The 20640-nt window shown below is 36.8% G+C and overlaps 2 protein-coding genes across 2 annotated transcripts; both read right to left on the bottom strand.

Annotated features, from left to right (window-relative positions):
- Positions 1 to 11572: 11572 nt before the first annotated feature.
- LOC115213182 lies at positions 11573 to 13166 on the bottom strand. Its single transcript, XM_029782118.1, has 2 exons — positions 12465 to 13166; positions 11573 to 12244 (listed from the first exon to the last, which is right to left on the bottom strand). The coding sequence occupies exons 1-2, from the start codon at positions 13164 to 13166 to the stop codon at positions 11573 to 11575; spliced, it is 1374 nt and encodes a 457-aa protein (XP_029637978.1).
- A 165-nt stretch (positions 13167 to 13331) lies between these two features.
- On the bottom strand, positions 13332 to 20583 carry LOC115213181 (beta-1,3-galactosyltransferase 1-like). The gene is made up of 5 exons (XM_036503482.1): positions 20466 to 20583; positions 16139 to 16207; positions 14314 to 15276; positions 13815 to 13866; positions 13332 to 13416 (listed from the first exon to the last, which is right to left on the bottom strand). The coding sequence occupies exons 2-5, from the start codon at positions 16203 to 16205 to the stop codon at positions 13332 to 13334; spliced, it is 1167 nt and encodes a 388-aa protein (XP_036359375.1). The 5' UTR covers positions 16206 to 16207; positions 20466 to 20583.
- Positions 20584 to 20640: the final 57 nt, after the last annotated feature.

Here is a 20640-nt window from a genome sequence, read left to right as displayed (position 1 = left end):
TAAGACTTTTGTTGCTTTTTTTCCTTCGAGGAAGAAAGTGTTTTGTTGATATACGGGCAACACACACACATGTATGCATCCCAAAAACATATATGCAGTAGGTGTACATAGTACGTGTGTGTTGCCCATATATATATATATATATATATATATATATATATAAACCAATTTCAACGGATTCTGCCCAAATTTGATGTCGATGTTACTTAGTTTGGTTTGAAATAAAGAACTTGATTAGCTTAATAATCCTAACTTAATCCTGGGCAAAGCCGGGTTATACTGCTAGCATATATTATATATATTATTATATGATTGAACGCCACACATCCTCTTCCAAGTAAGTTTTATCTTAATAATTCTGATGCACACTCTATATGATCTTTTTACTCTTTCGTTTTTCTCTCTCTTATTCTTTTACCATCTCTTCTCCCACTATTCTATCCTATTACTCTGTCACTTTCTCTCCCTCACTCCTCCCTTGCTCACGTGGCTCCTACGTGTCCATCAACCATCTTTCCTTCTTTCTCTCCATTGTAGCTTGAACAAGGAAAATGTGTTCTTGTTTGTCCAAGCTTGATTTACGCATTTGCCACCTCAATCTCATTTAGGTTTAGCAGCCCTTCTTGTTTGTTTTCACTGTCTTGTTTGTATTACCAATTTTGACCCTCTGCAAAATTCCAAATTTTATTTAATTTGCTTTGCAGGAGCAACTATTTTATCGAAAGCATATATTGTTGTTAAATGTTCGAAATACGAGAGTAGAAAAACAACCAACAACTGATGAAGGGTCGTTCTTTATACTGTTTGTTTTGTTTTCCATTTGTGCTTTTTGTTGTTCGAAAGAATAGTTCATGTTCTATGTACTCATGCTTCGTATTTTTTTGTTGTACACATTTCCTGATGTCCTGTGCCCACATATGCATATATATATATATATACATGTAGATGTAAGTATGTACATATACATATGTATATATGCATATATATATATATATATATATATATATATATATATATATATATATATATGTATGTATTATTTATATTATGTATGTATTTAAAAGCAGCAGAAATATAACAAAAGCTGATACTCAGAGTTTCACATTCCCGTTCATTGGATTGAACGGACTGGGAAGTTTTGTTTGGGGACAGAAAGCCAAAAATATGGTAATAAGAAAGAGAGATAGAAACGAGCAAACTTGAGGAACAGCAATTTGATGAAATACTTTCCATTCATCCTCTGCAGAAACTTCTGGCAGTCTCCATTTTCTCATCAAAACACCATCTTGGTTGTAATAACAAACAGGAACCTTAACAGCCTCATTGTTGGGAAGTGCTCGGCGAGCCAATGTTTGAATTTCAGGATCGTCACCCTGAGATGAAATGAGCTGTGAACGAGTGAGTACAGGGTCAAGCCCTGAAAACTGAGCTGCACTGCTCAGAACAAAAGTACATTCTCCTGTAGAGAATGATCCATAAAAGATCCAGCAAGATCATAACTATCATTCTCATTAAAATTCTCTTTCGAGGTGTTGTTATCCGAAATCTCTTTTGAGATATTATCTGGAATCTCTTTTGAGATATTTTTGGAAATCTCTTGTGAAATCGAGTTAGCCATAGAATGAGTCACAGCACATGAGGGAAAAATACCAGGAATTATTTCCTGAAGGGATTCAGTGCTCTCAGAAGTGCTTGGCTCAATGCTAACATGTGGATCAGACAAAACCTTGGATCCTGCTAAATCATTTCCAATAAGCAAGTCTTAACGCCAACTTTCATCAAACCAGACACAAAATCTGACTGCAAATCAACAAAATGTAGAGGTGCACCTGAAATTCCATTAATACCCTCTAATAAAACATCAGATTTAGCAGACAACACTTCTGAGGAAGGAAGAGTACCTTCGAACAATAAAGACTGGAGTGCACCTGTCCCTCAAAATAGTAATGGGTCGTAATGTGGACTTATTACCCTCAAGTGAGATAAAACCTTTTGAAGTAAAAGGCAAGTACCTCTCATCAACAAAAACAGCAGACTTTGGTGACTGAACTGAAACAAACTGCACCTCAGTGTTAATAATGACGGAAATAAGCTGAGACCTGACATTCACAAAAGCATGTGTGACTGATTTTTTGAATTGAGCTTTTTACACTCAGAAATCAAATGGCCTGACTTTCTACAATATCTACAAATAATTTTTGAATGAAAATTTGAATCAGATTTAGAAACAAATGGACTGGTTGACTTTTTTAACTCTGAACCATTGGACTTGTTAGGATTCGAACCTGACTTAGCTGAATAAATTGACTTACTTGTCTGACTTAACTCGAAATTATCCTGAGTATAATAACCATACAGCTTGAACTCACGTTTATGAGTAATAGAATAATCATCTGCTAAACTAGCTGCCTCTTGTAACTGTTCTACTCTCTGCTCTTCCAAATAAGTCCTAATATCAACATGCACACACTATTTGAAATCCTCTAATAATATTAGTTGCCTCGATTTGTGAAAATCTTCCCCAACTTCTTTTGACACCTATCAAACAAATTTTCCTTCTTTCTAGCAAATTCTACTTAAGTATCCTTACTTCTTTTCTTGGACTGTCTAAATTTTTGTCTATATGCTTCAGGGACCAGTTCATAAGCTTTTAGAATAGCCTGTTTGACCACTTCATAATTCAAACTTGCTTCATTCAATAAAACCGAATAGACTTTCTGAGCCCTGCCTTTTAAAACACTTTGTATTAACATTGTCCAATGCTCCACAGGCCATCTCAAATTTATTGCTTCCTTTTCAAAATGAAGGAAAATTTTATCAACATCTTTTTCACTAAATGGGGGCACAAGTCTAATATCTTTAGCTACATCAAAATCTTTCTGATCACGAGGAGTGTCCAACTTTCTACTCTGTAACTCCACTTCTTTTAATTTTAATTCTTTTTTGGATTTTCCATTTCCTTTATTTCTTTTTGAAATTCTAATTCTTACTTCTTCAACTCAAACTCTTCGGTTTTCTCTGATTTTAACAATAACAAAGCCGACTCTTCGAAAATTTCTTCATCAACCAAATGTTCCAAAACAACTTTGAAAATCTCTTTCTTTTTCATAGTTGACTTAACCTCATCCAAATAGTAATGTTTGGCCAATAACAACAATTCTGATATTTTAAAAATCCTTAATTGCTCCACGCTGGGAAATTCAATAAATTTTTCAAACTGATTTCACAATAAGAATTTTAATTGTTGATACAAAAGTATACAGGTAATATATATATTTCAGCAGTGGAAATTTTGTGTATAACTTTTGAAAAATTCTCGGAAATTTTTTTTATTTTTAAACTCAAATCAATCAGTTCAGAAGTGAATAGTAAAGTTTTATGAGGAGATTAGTTCCCAGACGAGCCCCCAGTTTGTTACGATCAGACAAATTCTTAGTTATAAAAAGGGGCGAACTTCTGAACGCAACAACAAAATTGTAAAATCAGTGAAAGGATGAAATTATGTAACAAAAATTTATTTTAGCCTCGCCTGGCCCCCGTGCCGGTAGCACGTAAAAGCACCATCCGTTCGTGTCCATTGCCAGCATCGCCTGGCCCCCGTGCCGGTGGCACGTAAAAACACCATCCGTTCGTGGCCGTTTGCCAGCTCTGTCTGGCACCTGTGCAGGTGGCACGTAAAAAGCACCCACTACACTCACGGAGTGGTTGGCGTTAGGAAGGGCATCCAGCCATAGAAACACTGCCAAATCTGACTGGGCCTGATGAAGCCTTCCGGCTTCACAGACCCTAGTTAAACCGTCCAACCCATGCTAGCATGGAAAACGGACGCTAAATGATGATGATGATGATGAAGTCAATTAAAAGATACATTCGATAATTAAGCGATCCATTTGCAAATAAATTTATATCCAAAGAATTTAATGTCCAGAATTTGATTGTTCAAAGATATGTTGTAAACGGTCCGATCCGTATGCAGCTCTCTTTCTTTACTATCAACGCCAATCCGTTAAAAAGAGAACAGTTGTCTGGGCAACGTCATTTCAACTCTCATCACAAACCACTTATCTCCCCTCAACCAGATTTTGAAGCTTCAGTCAGAAAACATTCTAAGTTATCTCCCTTCATTATGTTCTCATTTACACTGATTATAACAATATACTAGCAGTATAGCCCGGCGTTGCTCGGGTTTGTTTTTTTAGTTGCGCTTAAAACAGCAGACTTTGATATCGCGTTAACAAAGTTTTGACATAGTTTCAATCTATGAATAAAAGTATAGTGTGCTTGAGTTTGCTCTGAATGTGCTGCAAATGTGTAATGCCGACTTCAATTGTTGGTATTGTTGGTTAATATTCCTTCTATTAACATTATGGAGAAAAAAATTCTTTTCTACCCTTTAGAATTGGAATTTTTGAAAAGTAAAATTTTTGTATTATGTAGCTTGTTATTCACTTTAAGTAATCATTTTTCTGGTTGAAATACACTGAAAAATGGCGGCACAGCAGTCAAAAAATCGTAAAAAATTGGGATTTTCATAGAAAAAAAGCACATTTTTTATGTAAATAATTTTTGGTCTTAATATGGTCCGATTTGAATTTTTTCGTCTACGGAATGAAGAGCAAGCCTTCTTCTATTATACTCTCAATTTTGGTCAACTTGCGCCGCAGGGTCTCGGAGGAGATAGTGTTAGTTGAAGGCTACCAAACCTGCCACACACACACACACACACAGACAACTTCAGCTTTATATATATAGATATATATATATGTACATATGTGTATGATAGATCGTTAGCCACTATGCACATTTTTTTTCTCTCCTTGTTTTTTCTGTGTCCCTTTCTGTAGAAGTGCGTAGGCTCGAAACGTAAAAGACTTTTTCTATTCCTGAGCGTTATACTAATATATCTGTTTGTTTTGTACACCACCTGTCTTCGTCTTTTGTTTTTTTCGTAAACTTTCCCTATATATATATATATATATATATATATATATACTACAAAATTAGAAAATGGAGAAACATACTTAAATCAATCAAACATCAACCATCAGATGATACCCAATCAATACTTTATTACACCATTACATAACAGTAAAGGCATTATACAAAATATATTGTAAATATAATTAGACAAGGAAATAGAAATATAAAATATAATATGTAATTATATCATATCTGACAGCTGTTTCGGCAATAAGGGCAAGCAAGCCTCATTTAACCTATAAGCCATATAAGGCAGGTATAAATGAGACATTAACAAGGATGCCCCACGGCCTCTTCAGAGAATTTAATAAATTATAATTGTGAAAAAATTTTTTTTCCATATACATATAAATATAAAAATGTAAAATATAAAAACGTGTGCATAGACACCATAATACTACACACATATATATATATTCATTAATACAATAATACAGGATAAACAAAATAAAACAAAATATATATCAATATATATTAATAAGCACAGTTATTCTACATATTGAGCTAATATTTCTAAAAACTAACACACAGGAAAATATATGCACACTCACATTTAAATTAAAATCAGACCTATACATGAAAAATAATAAAAAACCACATTTCAGTTCATAAAATTATAAACCTGTAAAAGTCAATAAAAATTACTATTAATATTAATAATAATAATAATAATAATAATAATAATAGATACAATTATGTCTGTACCAAGTACATCCATCGGATATCGACATATCTATGAGTCTGTTTATTCTGTCCGCTTGATATTGATTATTCTTGTATATATATATATATGTATATATATATATATATATATATACATGTATATATATATATATGTATATATATATATATATATATATATATATATATATATATATATATATATATATATATGTATATATATATGTATATATATATGTATATATATATATATGTATATATATATATATGTATATATATATATATATATGTATATATATATATATGTATATATATATATATGTATATATATATATGTGTATATATATATATGTGTGTGTGGGAGTATGAATAAGTAATGTGTAGAAGTATACGGCTACATTATAAATTTATCTTTGTCTATATGTTTATGTGTATGTATAGATATATATATGTGTGTGTGAGTTTGTGTATGTAGATATGTTTTTACTCTTTCAAAAGACAGACAAGCGGTGCTATAATAATGACAAAATACATCAATACCCACACTGGACAGGCCGAAGTCCAGATTGGTGACACGTACTGGGAGCTGTATTGTTTGGAGCATGATATCCAGCCAAATGGCGAGTTATCATTTGCAGGAACTACTGGTGTTACTGTTTCGACAAGCAAGTTCCTCCTTGACTTAGGCACTATGAAACGTGTCCCCAGATCCATGCTCATCTATTTAGGACCCACGGTTGTTAATGAAGTACCTGTTGGAAAATTTTACTCGAATCAAACCATCAGTGGTAAGATGCAAATGACTATGCCAGGAGTCGATATACAATATCGAAAGTGGTTTGGTGTGTGAGCCAATCCTGAAATGTGTGCGTGTGCGATCTGCTTCACTGACGCTATCACCCTAATTTCTCCTCCTTTCTCTTTGCAAGTGTGCAACGATTAAAGTGAAAGCTCTTTCACTCTGCATTCCCACTTCCTCTTTACACACATAGACACGCAAATATATAAATAAAATTGTAAGCTAACGTGTGTGTGTGTGCGTGTGTGTGAGTGTATGTGTGTGAGTGTGTGTGTGTGTGTGAGGGTGCGTGTGTGTGAGTGTGTGACAGGAAAGTTTTTTAGGATGAATATAAGATCTAAAGTATATTCAAGTAGCAGAAAGATCGCCCAAAAGTGTATATAGATATTTAAATGTATTTATATATTCATCTATACACACATGTATGTATAATGGGTGTGTACATATTTCCATACAGGTAACCATTCACTCTGCACAAAGTTTTTTTAGGACGAAAATAACATCTAAAGTTATCTCTAAGTAGCAGTCGCCCAAAACTGTATATAGACACACACATGTATGTATAATGTGTGTGTATATATTTCCATAGAGGTAACCATTCACTCCATACAAAGTTATTTAGGACGAATTGGACGAATATAAGATCTAAAGTATATCCAAGTAGCAGAAAGATCGCCCAAAAGTGTATATAGATATTTAAATGTATTTATATATTCATCTATACACACATGTATGTATAATGTGTGTGTATATATTTCCATAGAGGTAACAATTCGCTCCGCACAAAGTTTTTTAGGACGGACGAAAATCTTTATATATAAAAGAAAGGTTGTGTGTCTGTCTACTCCGATTTAGATTCCTAACTACTCCCACATTTTGCGATGCAGTTTAACAAAAACCGAGTATCTTATAGTCGTGATTCATATCGAGCCCTTCTGGGTATTAGCGTGCGTCTACGATGAGTCTACGATTTTACAAATAATTTACCATCATTTTCTCCCATTTTAATGCATATTTTTTTAATAAAGGGAAGTAACTCTCAAACTTCACACCAATATGCGTGCTCATATGCGACGTAATATCACATCAGCAGCATTTCCTCACACCCTCCTTGCACTTGGCGAAGGCAAAATACCAGGGGATGAAAATGGTAATATTGCCATCGATTCCATTTGTACCATTGTTAAGACGCCTTCTGATCTCAGAGATGCAGTGTTCCAAGATCTACAAGCTAATTATCAGAATATGGATTGGATTGGCCAAAAGGCTATACTGGCCCCGAGGAATAAAACTGTTCACCATATTAATGATGAAATGCTAAAACTCATTCCTGGGGAAGTCTATGTATATCAGTCTATCAATACAACTCCTGACCCACAGGACGTCATCAACTATCCAATAGAGGTACTCAATTCCTTTGAGCACCCCGGACTAACACCACACATTCTCAAACTTAAAGTCGGTGCCCCTATAATGCTCATCAGAAATTTGGTTCCCCCAAAACAATGCAATGGCACACGTTTGATCGTTAAGTCCTTATCTCCCAGCGTAAACTTATATCAATATTTACCTGAATAATCATCATAATTCAGTGCAATCATTAACAGTACTTTCAAGCAATTCAGCCCCGAGCAACGCCGGGCAATTCTGCTAGTATATATATATATGTGTGTGTGTGTATATATATATATATTTATATATGTGTGTATATATATATATATATATATATATATGTGTGTGTGTGTGCATATATATATATATATATATACACATATATATATATTCATTTACTATTTTATATATATATGTATAATCATAATCATTATCTTTTAAACAGACGGATGTTAAATGTTGATGATATATATATATATATATATAAAACGTAGTAAATGAATATGTGTAATTAACACAAACCATCCATAAAAGACATTCTTTCAAATCTTTAAAGCCACCACTTCAGAAGTTTGCCATCCTGTGAACAGGCCTTAAGCTCAATTCAGATGACTTTGTTAAGCTGCTGGAGACTGTGGTCAAACCTTGACTGGAAAGGGTTACTGCTGGAAGGCCATATGTGTGGCAGAAGGATTCGACTCTTTGCCATACCTCCAGAAATAGTCAGAAGTAATTGTCAGAGAAATTCTGTGACTTCACCAGCCTCAATTTCTGGCCCCTAACTCCCCTGATTGTAATCCCATGGATACTATGTATGAAGCATGGTTGAAAAAGACAGCATACACTCTGCCTGCACCACCAAGGCCAAATCAGTGGCTAAACTCAAGAAAGTGTTTGAAGATCTTCCTAGGGATACAATGAAGTATACATGTTCCAGTTCCAAGCTATCTTGAGGTTGTGGAAACTGATGGCAGCTATTTTGTGTAAACTAGTATCTCCCAGCTGTAACTGAGTTGATATTTTTTGATTGTGGCACACTGGCACCTGTGCTGGTGGCACGTGTAAAAAGATTCGAGCGAGGTCATTGCCAGTACTGCCTGACTGGCCCCCATGCTGGTGGCACATAAAAAGCACCCACTACACTCTCGGAGTGGTTGGCGTTAGGAAGGGCATCCAGCTGTAGAAACTCTGCCAGATCAAGATTGGAGCCTGGTGCAGCCATCTGGTTTGCCAACCCTCAGTCAAAATCGTCCAACCCATGCTAGCAGACATTAAACGATGATGATGATGATGATGATTTTTATTTTTGAATGGGTTATTTTGTTTCTTTTTTTAATGCAAACTGTCAAATTTAGGCCGAACACCTTGTATAAATGCTAAAGGAGTCATTGAGACTTGGCCAGTGCACTTGTGAGATTACTTGGTACTCTGCAAGACGAAAAACACTTTAACATACATTTGCCTCTGTATGACAACATGACCAAGAGGGTGAGAAGAAAGAATAATTACAGAAGATGAATTTGGGGTAAGAATATGATAGGAGAAATTGTATTTTTGAGGTGAGAGGACGGTAAAAGAGGGAGTAATGGAAAAAAGAGACAGCAATGGTAGGAAGTAATGGAAGAGAGACTGTGATGGCGACTACATTTGCTGGAGAGAAAGAGAGATCAAGTGAGGGCCAATAATAGAAATGAGTGATGGTAAGAAAATGATGGCTGAGAAAAATGAATAGCTTTGAGAAGAGGAGTTGATAGTTGACAGTACAGAAAGATAATGATGGGGTGAATCGGATACAAACAGTAGATATAAGGTGACAAGCTGGCAGAAACGTTAGCACACTAGGTATTTCATCTGTCTTCACGTTCTGAGTTCAAATTCCGACTTTGCCTTTCATCCTTTTGGGGTCGATAAATTAAGTACCAGTTATGCACTGGGGTCGATGTCATTGACTTAATCCCTTTGTCTGTCCTTGTTTTCCCCCTCTATGTTTAGCCCCTTGTGGCCAATAATGAAATACCAAACAGTAGATTTATTATGTATCCTAGCTTCCAATGCTGCTACCATTTCAACATACATTTTGCTGTTTGTCATAAATCATCGTAGTCTTTTTTTTATCTTGTTTGTTAGGTTCAGCATCGTAAAGTCAGTTTACACCACTTTGCCCCATGTATTCCTAGGTTTCCTCCTTCCACAGTTTCCATCTACTTGATTGTTTTGCACTTCTTTATTTAGTTGTCATCCTCCATGCACATCACATGCCCATACCAATGCAGCTTAATTATTTCTTGCACACTCCATCTGATTCCTCTTGTATCCAGTTTATCTTTTAGCTCACCAACATTATACATCCAGTCGGGCATACTCATTTCATTTCTTTCTGGTTTAGCAACCTATGTCTTGCTATCACCCAGCATTGCAGGTTCACACCCTAGTATCATGCAATATATTCTTCACTGGAAGAGAAAAAAAAGTCCACCTTACAAAGAAGCTTTCAGTTTTTCAAAAACTTTCATCTTTACATACATCATCATCATCATCATCATCATCGCTTAGCATCCGCTTTCCATGCTAGCATGGGTTGGACGGGTCAACTGGGGTCTGTGAAGCTGGAAGGCTTCGTCAGGCCCAGTCAGATCTGGCAGTGTTTCTACGGCTGGATGCCCTGTTTTTTTTTAATTGTTTACCATTTTTGTTTACATTCTTGTCACCTTATTTTAGTTATACTGGACTCTTTTACTTGTTTCAGTCATTTGACTGTGGCCATGCTGGAGCACCGTCTTTAGTCGAGCAAAACGACCCCAGAACTTATTCTTTGGAAGCCTAGTACTTATTCTACCATTCTCTTTTGCCGAACTGCTAAGTTACAGGGACGTAAACACACCACCATCGATTGTCAAGCGATGGTGGGGAGTACAAACGCAGACACACAAACATATACAGACACATACACATATACATATATACGACGGGCTGCTTTCAGCTTCCATCTACCAAATCCACTCACAAGGCTTTGGCCAGCCCGAGGCTATAGTAGAAGACACTTGCCCAAGGAACAAACCCGAACCATGTGGTTGGTAAGCAAGCTGTTTACCACACAGCCACTCCTGTGCCTATAAATATTTATAATTATATATATATATCATTATCCTCATCATCATCACATCATCTTCATCATCGTTTAATGCTCGTTTTCCATGCTAGCATGTGTTGGACGGTTTGATCGGGGTCTAGGAAGCCAGGAGGCTGCACCAGGCTCCAGTCTGATCTGGCAGTGGAGGCTGGCCAGTGGAGGCTGGCCAGGGGAGGCTGGCATTGGCCACGATCAGTTGGTGCTTTTTTCTTGCCACCGGATGTGTGTGTGTGTATATATATATATATAATGGCTTGGCTTAGCGAACGAAGATCAGGAAGGCTGTCCACATTGCGTGCATGCACGCTCATGACTGACAAGTCCGATATGGGAAAGGCAGGTCCGTGAGCAGTGTCCACAGAAGAAGGTAACATCCTGTGTGGTGTCAGAGGCAGCTCGCGCCTTCCTCCTGCATCTCTTGTCTTTAAGTGTGTCTCTTCTTTGTTCCTCAAACTTGTTGACTGCATTGAAGATCGTGTGGCACCAGACATCAAGGTCCGCAGCCAAGTCTGACCAGCATTGGTCGTTAATATGACATGCTGTTAGAGACTTCTTGAGGCAGTCTTTGTAGCGCTTCCTCAGAGCTCCTTTCACACGGTGGCCGATGGAGAGTTCGCCAAACAGGGCATTCTGGAGACATGCCCTGCCCATCGGAGGTGGGACTTCAGTAGCATGGCTTCAATGCTGGGGATCTCGGCCCGCTCCAAGACTTCAATGTTTGTGATGAAATCACTCCAGTGAATGTTGAGGATGGTGCGGAGACATCGTTGGTGGAAGCGCTCGAGGAGACGGATGTAACTGCGGTAAGTGATCCAGGTCTCTGAACCATAGAGAAGAGTGGTGAGAACAACGGCCCTGTAGACACTGATCTTTGTTTTGTTCTTCAAGTTATTATTGTGCCAAACACGTTTGTACAATCTCCCAAAGGACCTATTTGCCTTAGAGAGTCTATTTTCAATTTCTTTGTCGATCCTTGCATCGAATGAGATGATGCAGCCCAGGTATGTAAACTGCTGAGTTGATTTCAGTTTGGTACCACATATAGTGATGTGGGGTGGGTGGTAATCCTCTTGGGGTGTAGGTTGGTGAAGTACCTCCGTCTTCTTGAGGCTGACTGCCAGGCCAAAGAGCCGTGAGGCATCTGCAAGACAGGACGTGATGCGCTGCAGAGCTCGCTCTGTATGGGCAACAAGGACAGCGTCGTCTATGAAGAGAAGGTCTTGGATCAGCCTCTCCTGGGTCTTGGTGTGGGCTTGGAGGCACTATAGATTGAAAAGGCTGCTATCCAGACGATACCTAACACACCCCATCCTCATCCTCCATTTCTTCAGTTGCATGCTTGATCATCATGCTGAAGAAGATGCTGAAAAGAGTTGGTGCTAGGACACAACCCTGCTTCATGCCGTTGGAGATGGGGAAGGGCTCCAACAGGTCACCATTGAGTCTTATCTGACCACACTGATTCACGTGCAGCTAGATCACCATCTGTAGAAACTTGGTGGGACAGCCAGGTCGTTCCAGGATGAGCCATAGTTCTGTTCTGCTCACTGTGTCAAATGCTTTTGTGAGGTCGACAAAAGCAGCACAGAGTCCCCTGTTTTGTTCTTGGCATTTTTCCTGGAGTTGGCAGAGGACGAACACCATATCCGTTGTGCCTCTGTTGGCTCTGAGGCCACACTGGCTCTTGGGGAGGTTTTCTTCAGCGATGGTTGATACTAGCCTATTGAGCAGGATCCTGGCAAGTACTTTGCCAGCAATGGAGAGTAGGGTGATTCCCCAGTAGTTGAAGCAGTCAGACTTTTCACCCTTGTTCTTGTACAGGGTTATGATGACGGTGTCGCGAAGATCCTGTGGCAGCTTGCTCTGCTCCCAGCAGCAGACAAGAAAATCATGGAGCATTGGACCTCCATTCTTCCAGATTTTTGGTGGGACGTCGTCAACTCCTGCTGCTTTGTGACTCTTGAGTTTTCCTATGGCTTCAATCGTTTCTTCGAGGGTGGGTGGTTTGTTGAGCTCCTCTTTGAGTGGAAGTTGAGGAATGCGAAGGATGGCAGCGTCCTGTATGGTACGGTTAGCACTGAAGAGGCTTTGGAAGTGCTCAGACCAGCGAGCGAGGATGGAGGTGTTATCGGGGAGGTCCTGTCCATCTGAACTGTGCAGGGGGACTCTGGTAGGTGGGGCCATACACTGCTTTCAGAGCCTCATAAAAGCCTCTATAGTCTCTGAGGTTCTCCATGCCAGGTGGTTCCACCACTCGTTCTGCATTTCTCTGAGTTTTCGCTGTAGGGTGCTGCATGTGCGTTGAAAGGTAGTTTTCTTTACAGGACAGGCTGGTTGTGTGAGGTGGGCCTAATGTGCTGCCCTCTTCCTTGCTAGTAATTCCTGGATCTCCTTGTCATTTTCATCGAACCAGAAGCTGAGGACTACTGAAGATCTGTATGGAAAACAATTGAGGAAATCAGTGAACAAACTGTATGACTAAAAGAACTCATGCTGGACTACTGCCAGCATGTTTAGCAAAAACATTATGAAATAGTTGGTGAAATATTGAAAGCTGTTCTAGAAAAAATGGGAAAGAAGAAATCTCCAGACCTAGGCCTAATAACAAGTTACTGGCTGAAGAATTTTACCTTTTATTGGCAAGATCTCATATGCCAAGCTGTTGACATGGTCAATCCCTTCTATGATTTGTGTTTTACATGCCAAGTACCGAAGTTCTTGGGGGAAAATGCATCTCCTTAATTTATACATTACAAATGATCATGTTATACAAATTTTCAAGACCTTAAGATTTAAAGATGATGAACAAAACAAGATACTCTCTTTCACAACCTTGCTACCAAGCAGGTGGCCAGTTTGTCAGGAGTCTGTGAGGGGCTCCACACTAAAAGTGAATGGAATTATGAAGAGCTTTATATAACAAAAGTAAATAAAAGAATAACAATATGTTTTATAAGCTATCCACAGTCCAATACAAATAGTTAGAATTGCATTTCATTAACCTGGGGAATTGTTCCTGTTTCCAAATATTTAGCACTGCCAGGTGTGACATACTAAACTACCCCAAAATTTTTAAAATATAAAATAGCTGGAGATGGGGGCCATATGTTTTTAAAACTGAACATTCAGACCATCTTTGCTATAGTACATTTGTTGAAAAAATTAATAATAATAATGATAATAGAAATAATACAAATGATGTTAATAAATGCATGATGATTTAACATCAGAATACCTGGACAAGTCTTTATGTTACCTTTATTTTTCTGTTATTGAAGCCTATTATGAACATTACTGTTGTTTCTCAGTTTGGAAACTGATTTATATATACCCTGCAGACATGGTACTGCTGCTTCTGGTCTATTAAAATGATCACATATCGCCACAAAGAATGGGTTTTTCAAATATGACTTCAAAATGGAACCAAAATATTTGGATACATAAACTCGATGGTTGTGGCAATTTTGTTTGATGCCTAACTTTTCTGACAATACACCATTCCAAACATCGTCTGGCATGAGCATTTTGTTCTTCAACGATGCCAGATAGAGTTTGTTGATTACATTAATATGTGCTATGTAACCAACACCATGACAATATATAGGATAGTTCTTCCCTTGATACAACATTTTCTGACCGAGATCACGGAATTTTTTGTATTTGTTATGCTTTGATATTCCATTGCCAAGGCAAAAACAAAATGCAAAATGATTATCATAATCAACTTGAGACAAATCATAATGAAGAAATGGCAGAAGTTTGATCTGGTCAACAAAAAGTTCATCATTTGATACCATAACATATTCCACATTGGCACAAAACTCCACACTCCACTTCCATGCCATAAGTGTCTTTAAGTAGACATTAGCATAAGATTCTGGGAAATCATCCTGGATAATATCTCTGTATATTCTACTCTCCTCACGGATGAGCGATTCAGTTGTATAATTATTTGTATTGGCGAAAAGAAAAACATGTTTGACAACAATGTCTTTTGAGAAAGAATCATATGGAATATCCTGGAAAATTTTTCTTAGTACTTTTCGTCGATCCAAATGGCTGTAAATTGTACGAACAGTATAAAGAAGGAATACTTTTTCATATTGACTGCAAAGAACTGGTTCATTGATGAGATTTTTAAAGTCATATTCATATGGCTGCGGGTTGTCATAGTAACGTTTATCAACTTTTGATCCTTTTGGTTGTGATTGAAGAATGATCTCTGTATTTTTTAAGGTTTCTCTTCTTTCATTAAAATAAGTCAAAGAATGATCCTTTGGTGAATGAAAAGCATCTGGAAAGCAAAAGTAAAGTATATACATTAAGAATTGTTGAAAATTTCGTCTAGCCACATGATTCACAAAGCAATTTCAAATTCAAAGCTTGTAGTGTTTTACTGGTATTCAGTTGTAGCAAAACCTAAAATCGAAACCATACATGTCTAGTAAGATATGCCCTGAATACCAACCAATCAGCTTGTTGTTACCGAGTGTAGAGGGGTTATAAAAGAGAAAGCATGCCAGAATCAGTGCAGAAGTTTGAGAAGATTTCAGAGATTTATGAATATAGGATTTTTGGTCACTGTTCGACCTTTGTTTTCAACGCACTTTTCTAAGCATATACCATGAACACAATATCCTCACTTCTCGCCATACAAATAAGTAGCCAGCCAATTCTTAGTAATATATACATCAGAGATGCACATCGAATGCTCAAGCAAGCCCTTAAATGGATAAGTTTCCTTGGTTATAGCCCAATCCTGGGTTAAATGAATTGTTAGCTATGATTAACAGAGTATTTTTCCTGACATCCATGTGAAGCCAATCTTTTCTCTCTTATTAATGTGCATAAGAACTACATTTGCACACCACAATACACTACTGGCAAGCCACTACATAATTATTTAAACATTGTGATATACTTCTGTAAAAATAAGTATTATTTGAACAACGTTGGAATTGGTTTTATTATGGAACACCATGCTATCTTAACATCATTCCAGTATATCAAGACCTATTCAACCAATCCACACAATGTTTTGATAATTGCTCACCCAGAGTTGTAAATAAACAAATAACTAGCTAAATAAATAAATGTTGGATTTAACATTCAAGAAATTTCAATTATCCATTGTTGTAGCTAAGAAAGTAACTTACCATGAAATATCCAGTATACAAACAGCAAAATACAAATTGTGATTAAGGTCTTTTTTTTAAGGTACATTTCTGTCAAAGAATATAAAAGAAAACAAAATCTTTAAAACATTATAGAAATTAGGAAGATTAAAATGTATAATTCAAAGTTGCTGTGTCTATGACACATGTTATATTACATATCAATTTATGAATTTATACATAAATAAAAAGAAAAAGCAGTTTGATGGGCCCGTGTAGTATGGTCATAACATGGAAACAGAGCCAGCACACTACAATACAGTATTTGATATACCCTAAAGAGGTGCATACTATCTGATTCTAGGGGGATATGTGCATTTTTAAACAGTCAAAATGTTTAGTGGAAGAGTGTAGACCGGAGACAGTAGATTGTAAAGTGTACATTAAAGATTTGTTGCAACTTTTAGTAGAAAAGGTTAAGTGGTGTACGATAACAACATATGAACAGTGGTTGCATGAGAAGAATTTTACTGAGATTGGTTGGATTATCTTACAGGTTTCATTTCAGTAAGTCAGATGTACAGCAAAGCTGACAGCAGATTAGAACCATGTCTAATTATGTAAGCCAGGGTGTCATGGTGCTTCTGGACAAGGATGCACATAAAGGGGGTTTGTTGGTAATACTAAGACTTTAAATCTGCTGAATGTGTAGTTCTCACTTTTATACTCAGAATAGCACAAGCTTGTGCAGTTTGTGGCATATCTTTTGAGAACACACACTACACTGCTGAAAACAATCTAAAGAGTTTTGATGATAAGTCTGGTTCCAGTTGTTTGTCAATCAACTTTGATTAATCTAAAGTTTTCAGTAGACTCAAAAATCATTATATGATTGTTGTTTTAAATGCAACAGTTATCAGATACAAGATCACTTTCTAATACAGCAGCACCTGTCCATAGGTTAAATAAATGACCACCTATTGGAAATATTTGAAATCAATCACTCCATTACATCCTCAGTTCCTTTAAGATACCCTTACTGCATTCAATATGTTCTGGCTCTTGATCCTCTGCTCTAGAAATGAGATGAGTTTAGTGACATTCCAATGGAACTAGCTACATCTACATATTTCAATGACATTCCCATCATGATATCAAAGGCAATGAAAATTGAAGTAATATGCACCAAACTTGAAAAAGGTGTACATAATAACAAAAAGAAATGATGATGATGATAACGATGGCGGCGGCAACAACAAAAGATCAAAGCAATTCAGTACAAAGTGAAGAAAGGATTATCGTTGTTATTATTATTAAGGCAGTGAGCTGGCAGAATCATCAGTGGGCTGGACAAAAGGTTCTAACCCACAACGTACATCGCATCCATCATCTATTACCGCTTGACCGTCGTCCCTTGTCCCAACCACTGGTTGGCCAAGTTGGTACACCTGCTCTTTGACTTTTTGTGGAAGGGTCAGGTGCCAATGGTCAGGAAATCCATCTTTAACCCGAAAAGTTGTTTGTCTGGTTTTGGCATTGAGAACGGGTTAAAGGCCACTAGATCCCATCGGATTGACTCCAAAATTTACAGGGACCTGTAAAATGAGGTGAGGATGTGAGTTGGCTAGGTTAGAAATCCCTATCCTAAAAGGTGTCGTTGCTAGGGCCAAAAAAAGGACTTTCACAAGTCTACTCTCATTCTTTTATGTATCTGTCTTCCTCCTTCACCCACTCTCTTTCCTCCCTTCCCATCACTTTCTATATATAACGTCGTTTCACAGCGTCTAACTCCCCTTCACTTTCTCTTTATAACGTCGTCAAACAGCGTTCTATACCTCCTCCCCCTCCCCGCTTTCGACAGCGCTTTCACACACTCTCTCTGTCTACGTCTCTCTGCATTCATAAACAGAATTATCATCACCACCACCACCACCACCACACAATCATGAGAACAAATATTATGAATCAGATATTTATCGGGTTAATTTATATGTGTGTGTGTGTGTGTTCTATATATAAATATGTATATATACAAAATGTATATATCTGTATTTATGTATATTAAACTTTTTAATACTTTTTGATAGTTATATATATTTTTTAAAAGAATTATAAATATAAATTAATAATTTTAATTTTAAATTTAAATTATTAAATTTTATATTTTATATATTTTGTATATTATATTTTTATTTTTATATTTTGGTTTATGTTTTTCACTGTTTGATTTGCCTAATAGTGGTTTTATCTCTAATTCAATTCATATATATATATATATATAATTTGTATATGTTTGTATATATAATGCGTACACACACACACACACACACACACACACACACACACACACACACACATATATATATATATATATATATATATATATATATATATATATATATATATATATGTGTGCATTATGTGGTCGGTTGTGCTGAAAATATGCACACCAATGTTAATAGTGCTGGCGGGTTTGCATGGCAACTATTTTTTTCCTCAAATGAAAGGCGTGACCTCTAGGACAAAATTCCTCATCTTATAAAATGTGACCCGAGTAGACCCGAATGAAATCGGGTTATATTAACCAAAATGTGCTTTTTACGTGCCACCGGCACAGAAGCCAGTCAAGGCGGAGCTGCAATCGGCCACGTTCAGATGGTGCTTTTTACGTGCCGAAAGGATGCAACAGAAAATAACAACCACACTCTTATCCGCGCGTAGAGCGGGTCACCTTAAGCTAGTATATATATATATAATGAACCATTTCTTAAACATACACGATATAGTCTAAAAATTTGGGATGTTTTTGAAAGATAATATATTTTATCATCAGAATATATATACTTTCTCACACTATAATTAAGATATATTTATTTTAAATCGTTCATCTTTCTCCCCCACACACGCAAAAATTAGTTTAGACGCGGAAAACTTTTATTTTTATTTTTTCTTAAAACGCTGGTATGAAGCTGTAAAACTTTGAGAAAGAGAGGGCAGAGAGAGTGTTGAGAGAGATCAGAAACAAAAATTAGAACGCGACATTTGCTGACCTGTCGTAATTGCTTAATTGCAATTCCAGGGGTGCTAATGTAGATTTGCACCTCACCTAGACAAAATGCATTTTTCTGAAAAAGTTTATTTGGAGTCCTAGGTTTTATATGTCAGAATAAACTTTTTCAGAAAAATACATTTCTGAAGGGGAGGTGTGAATTTGCATTAGCCCCATTTCCAAATCTTTTAGTGGGTGCATCAAATAGCTTTTCCGTCATCCTCAAAAACTTCACGGATGCGAAAATGAAGGACATATATAACAGATATGTAGAACATATATTTCTGTACTTTCTGTTTATTCGTATAAATCATTGAAATTGTTGTGTGCGCACACACAGACACGAATACACCAATTATACACATTTTCTATATATATTTAATAACGAACCATGTAATTCACACCCAGGAAATTTTATTTCTGTAAAATGTTGGGAGTGGGTGAAACTTCCGAGGCTTCCACCTCACTCCATTTTTCGAACCGCAATTAGGGTTTTCTACCTTGTTGGGATGGGTTATGTTAGCATGTTACAGGAATTCATTCAACGAAAAAAAAAAAAAAAAATCCAATTCGCCACCCCCTTTTCCGAACCAAAATAAGGGATTTCCAGCATATTAGGGTAAGAAGGTCAGAGTACTTGATTCCACGCAAAAAATCCGAATTTAAAAAAAATATTTTTCCTTAGTGAAAATTCCAGGGGGTGGGGGCTGCCCACCCTTCCGAACCAAAATATGGGATTTACAGCATATTACGAGGTCAGGGTACTTGCTTCCACGCAAAAATTCAGAGTTTTTTTTTTGTGTGTGAAAATTCCGGGGGCGGGGGTACCCCCCTCCTTCCGGACTAAAATATGGGATTTGCAGCATATTAGGAGGTCAGGGTACTTGATTCCACGCAAAAAATTCGAGTTTTTTTTTTTTTTTTGTGAAAATCGTAATTTTACCAAATTTTTTTCACAAAAAGCTTCCCCTCCCGCTATCATCTCGAAGTATGTGGTAAAAGAAAAATTGAAAAACGGAGAAAATTCAACTTATGTGGGCGTACTGTTCTAGACCTCTGCCGAAGCCAATACTAGCAGACACATAAATGTTAATTTCCAAAGTATGCTTTTTATAGACGATGAAATATTATTTGAAAAGATTTTGACTCTATTTCTAGCATTTCAAGAAACCACATAGAGTCTCTATTCTCCCCAACCCTCTGACAAAAAAAAAACTGAAACGGAAAGTAAATTTCGTCTCTCTCACATGTCAATGTTGATTGTTGACAAAAATGTTATTGTTTATTACTTAGTTTAGCCATGTGGTAATTATCGCTTACTTTAGTCTTTACTTCCGGCAGCTATAACGTGTGTTGTTATCGTGATTAAACCACTTGGTTGTTGGGTGTAAATATTTTCAATTAACCGTGGTTAATAATGGATGGATGTGTTGTTCTTACAGTTGTTTAAAAACACTAAGCCCTGACCTATGATCAAAGACATTCCTGTCATGAA

Source organism: Octopus sinensis, linkage group LG6 (genome assembly GCF_006345805.1).
Source record: "Octopus sinensis linkage group LG6, ASM634580v1, whole genome shotgun sequence".
Classification (NCBI taxonomy): Eukaryota; Metazoa; Mollusca; class Cephalopoda; order Octopoda; family Octopodidae; genus Octopus; species Octopus sinensis.
This window is presented reverse-complemented; position numbering and strand designations above follow the sequence as displayed.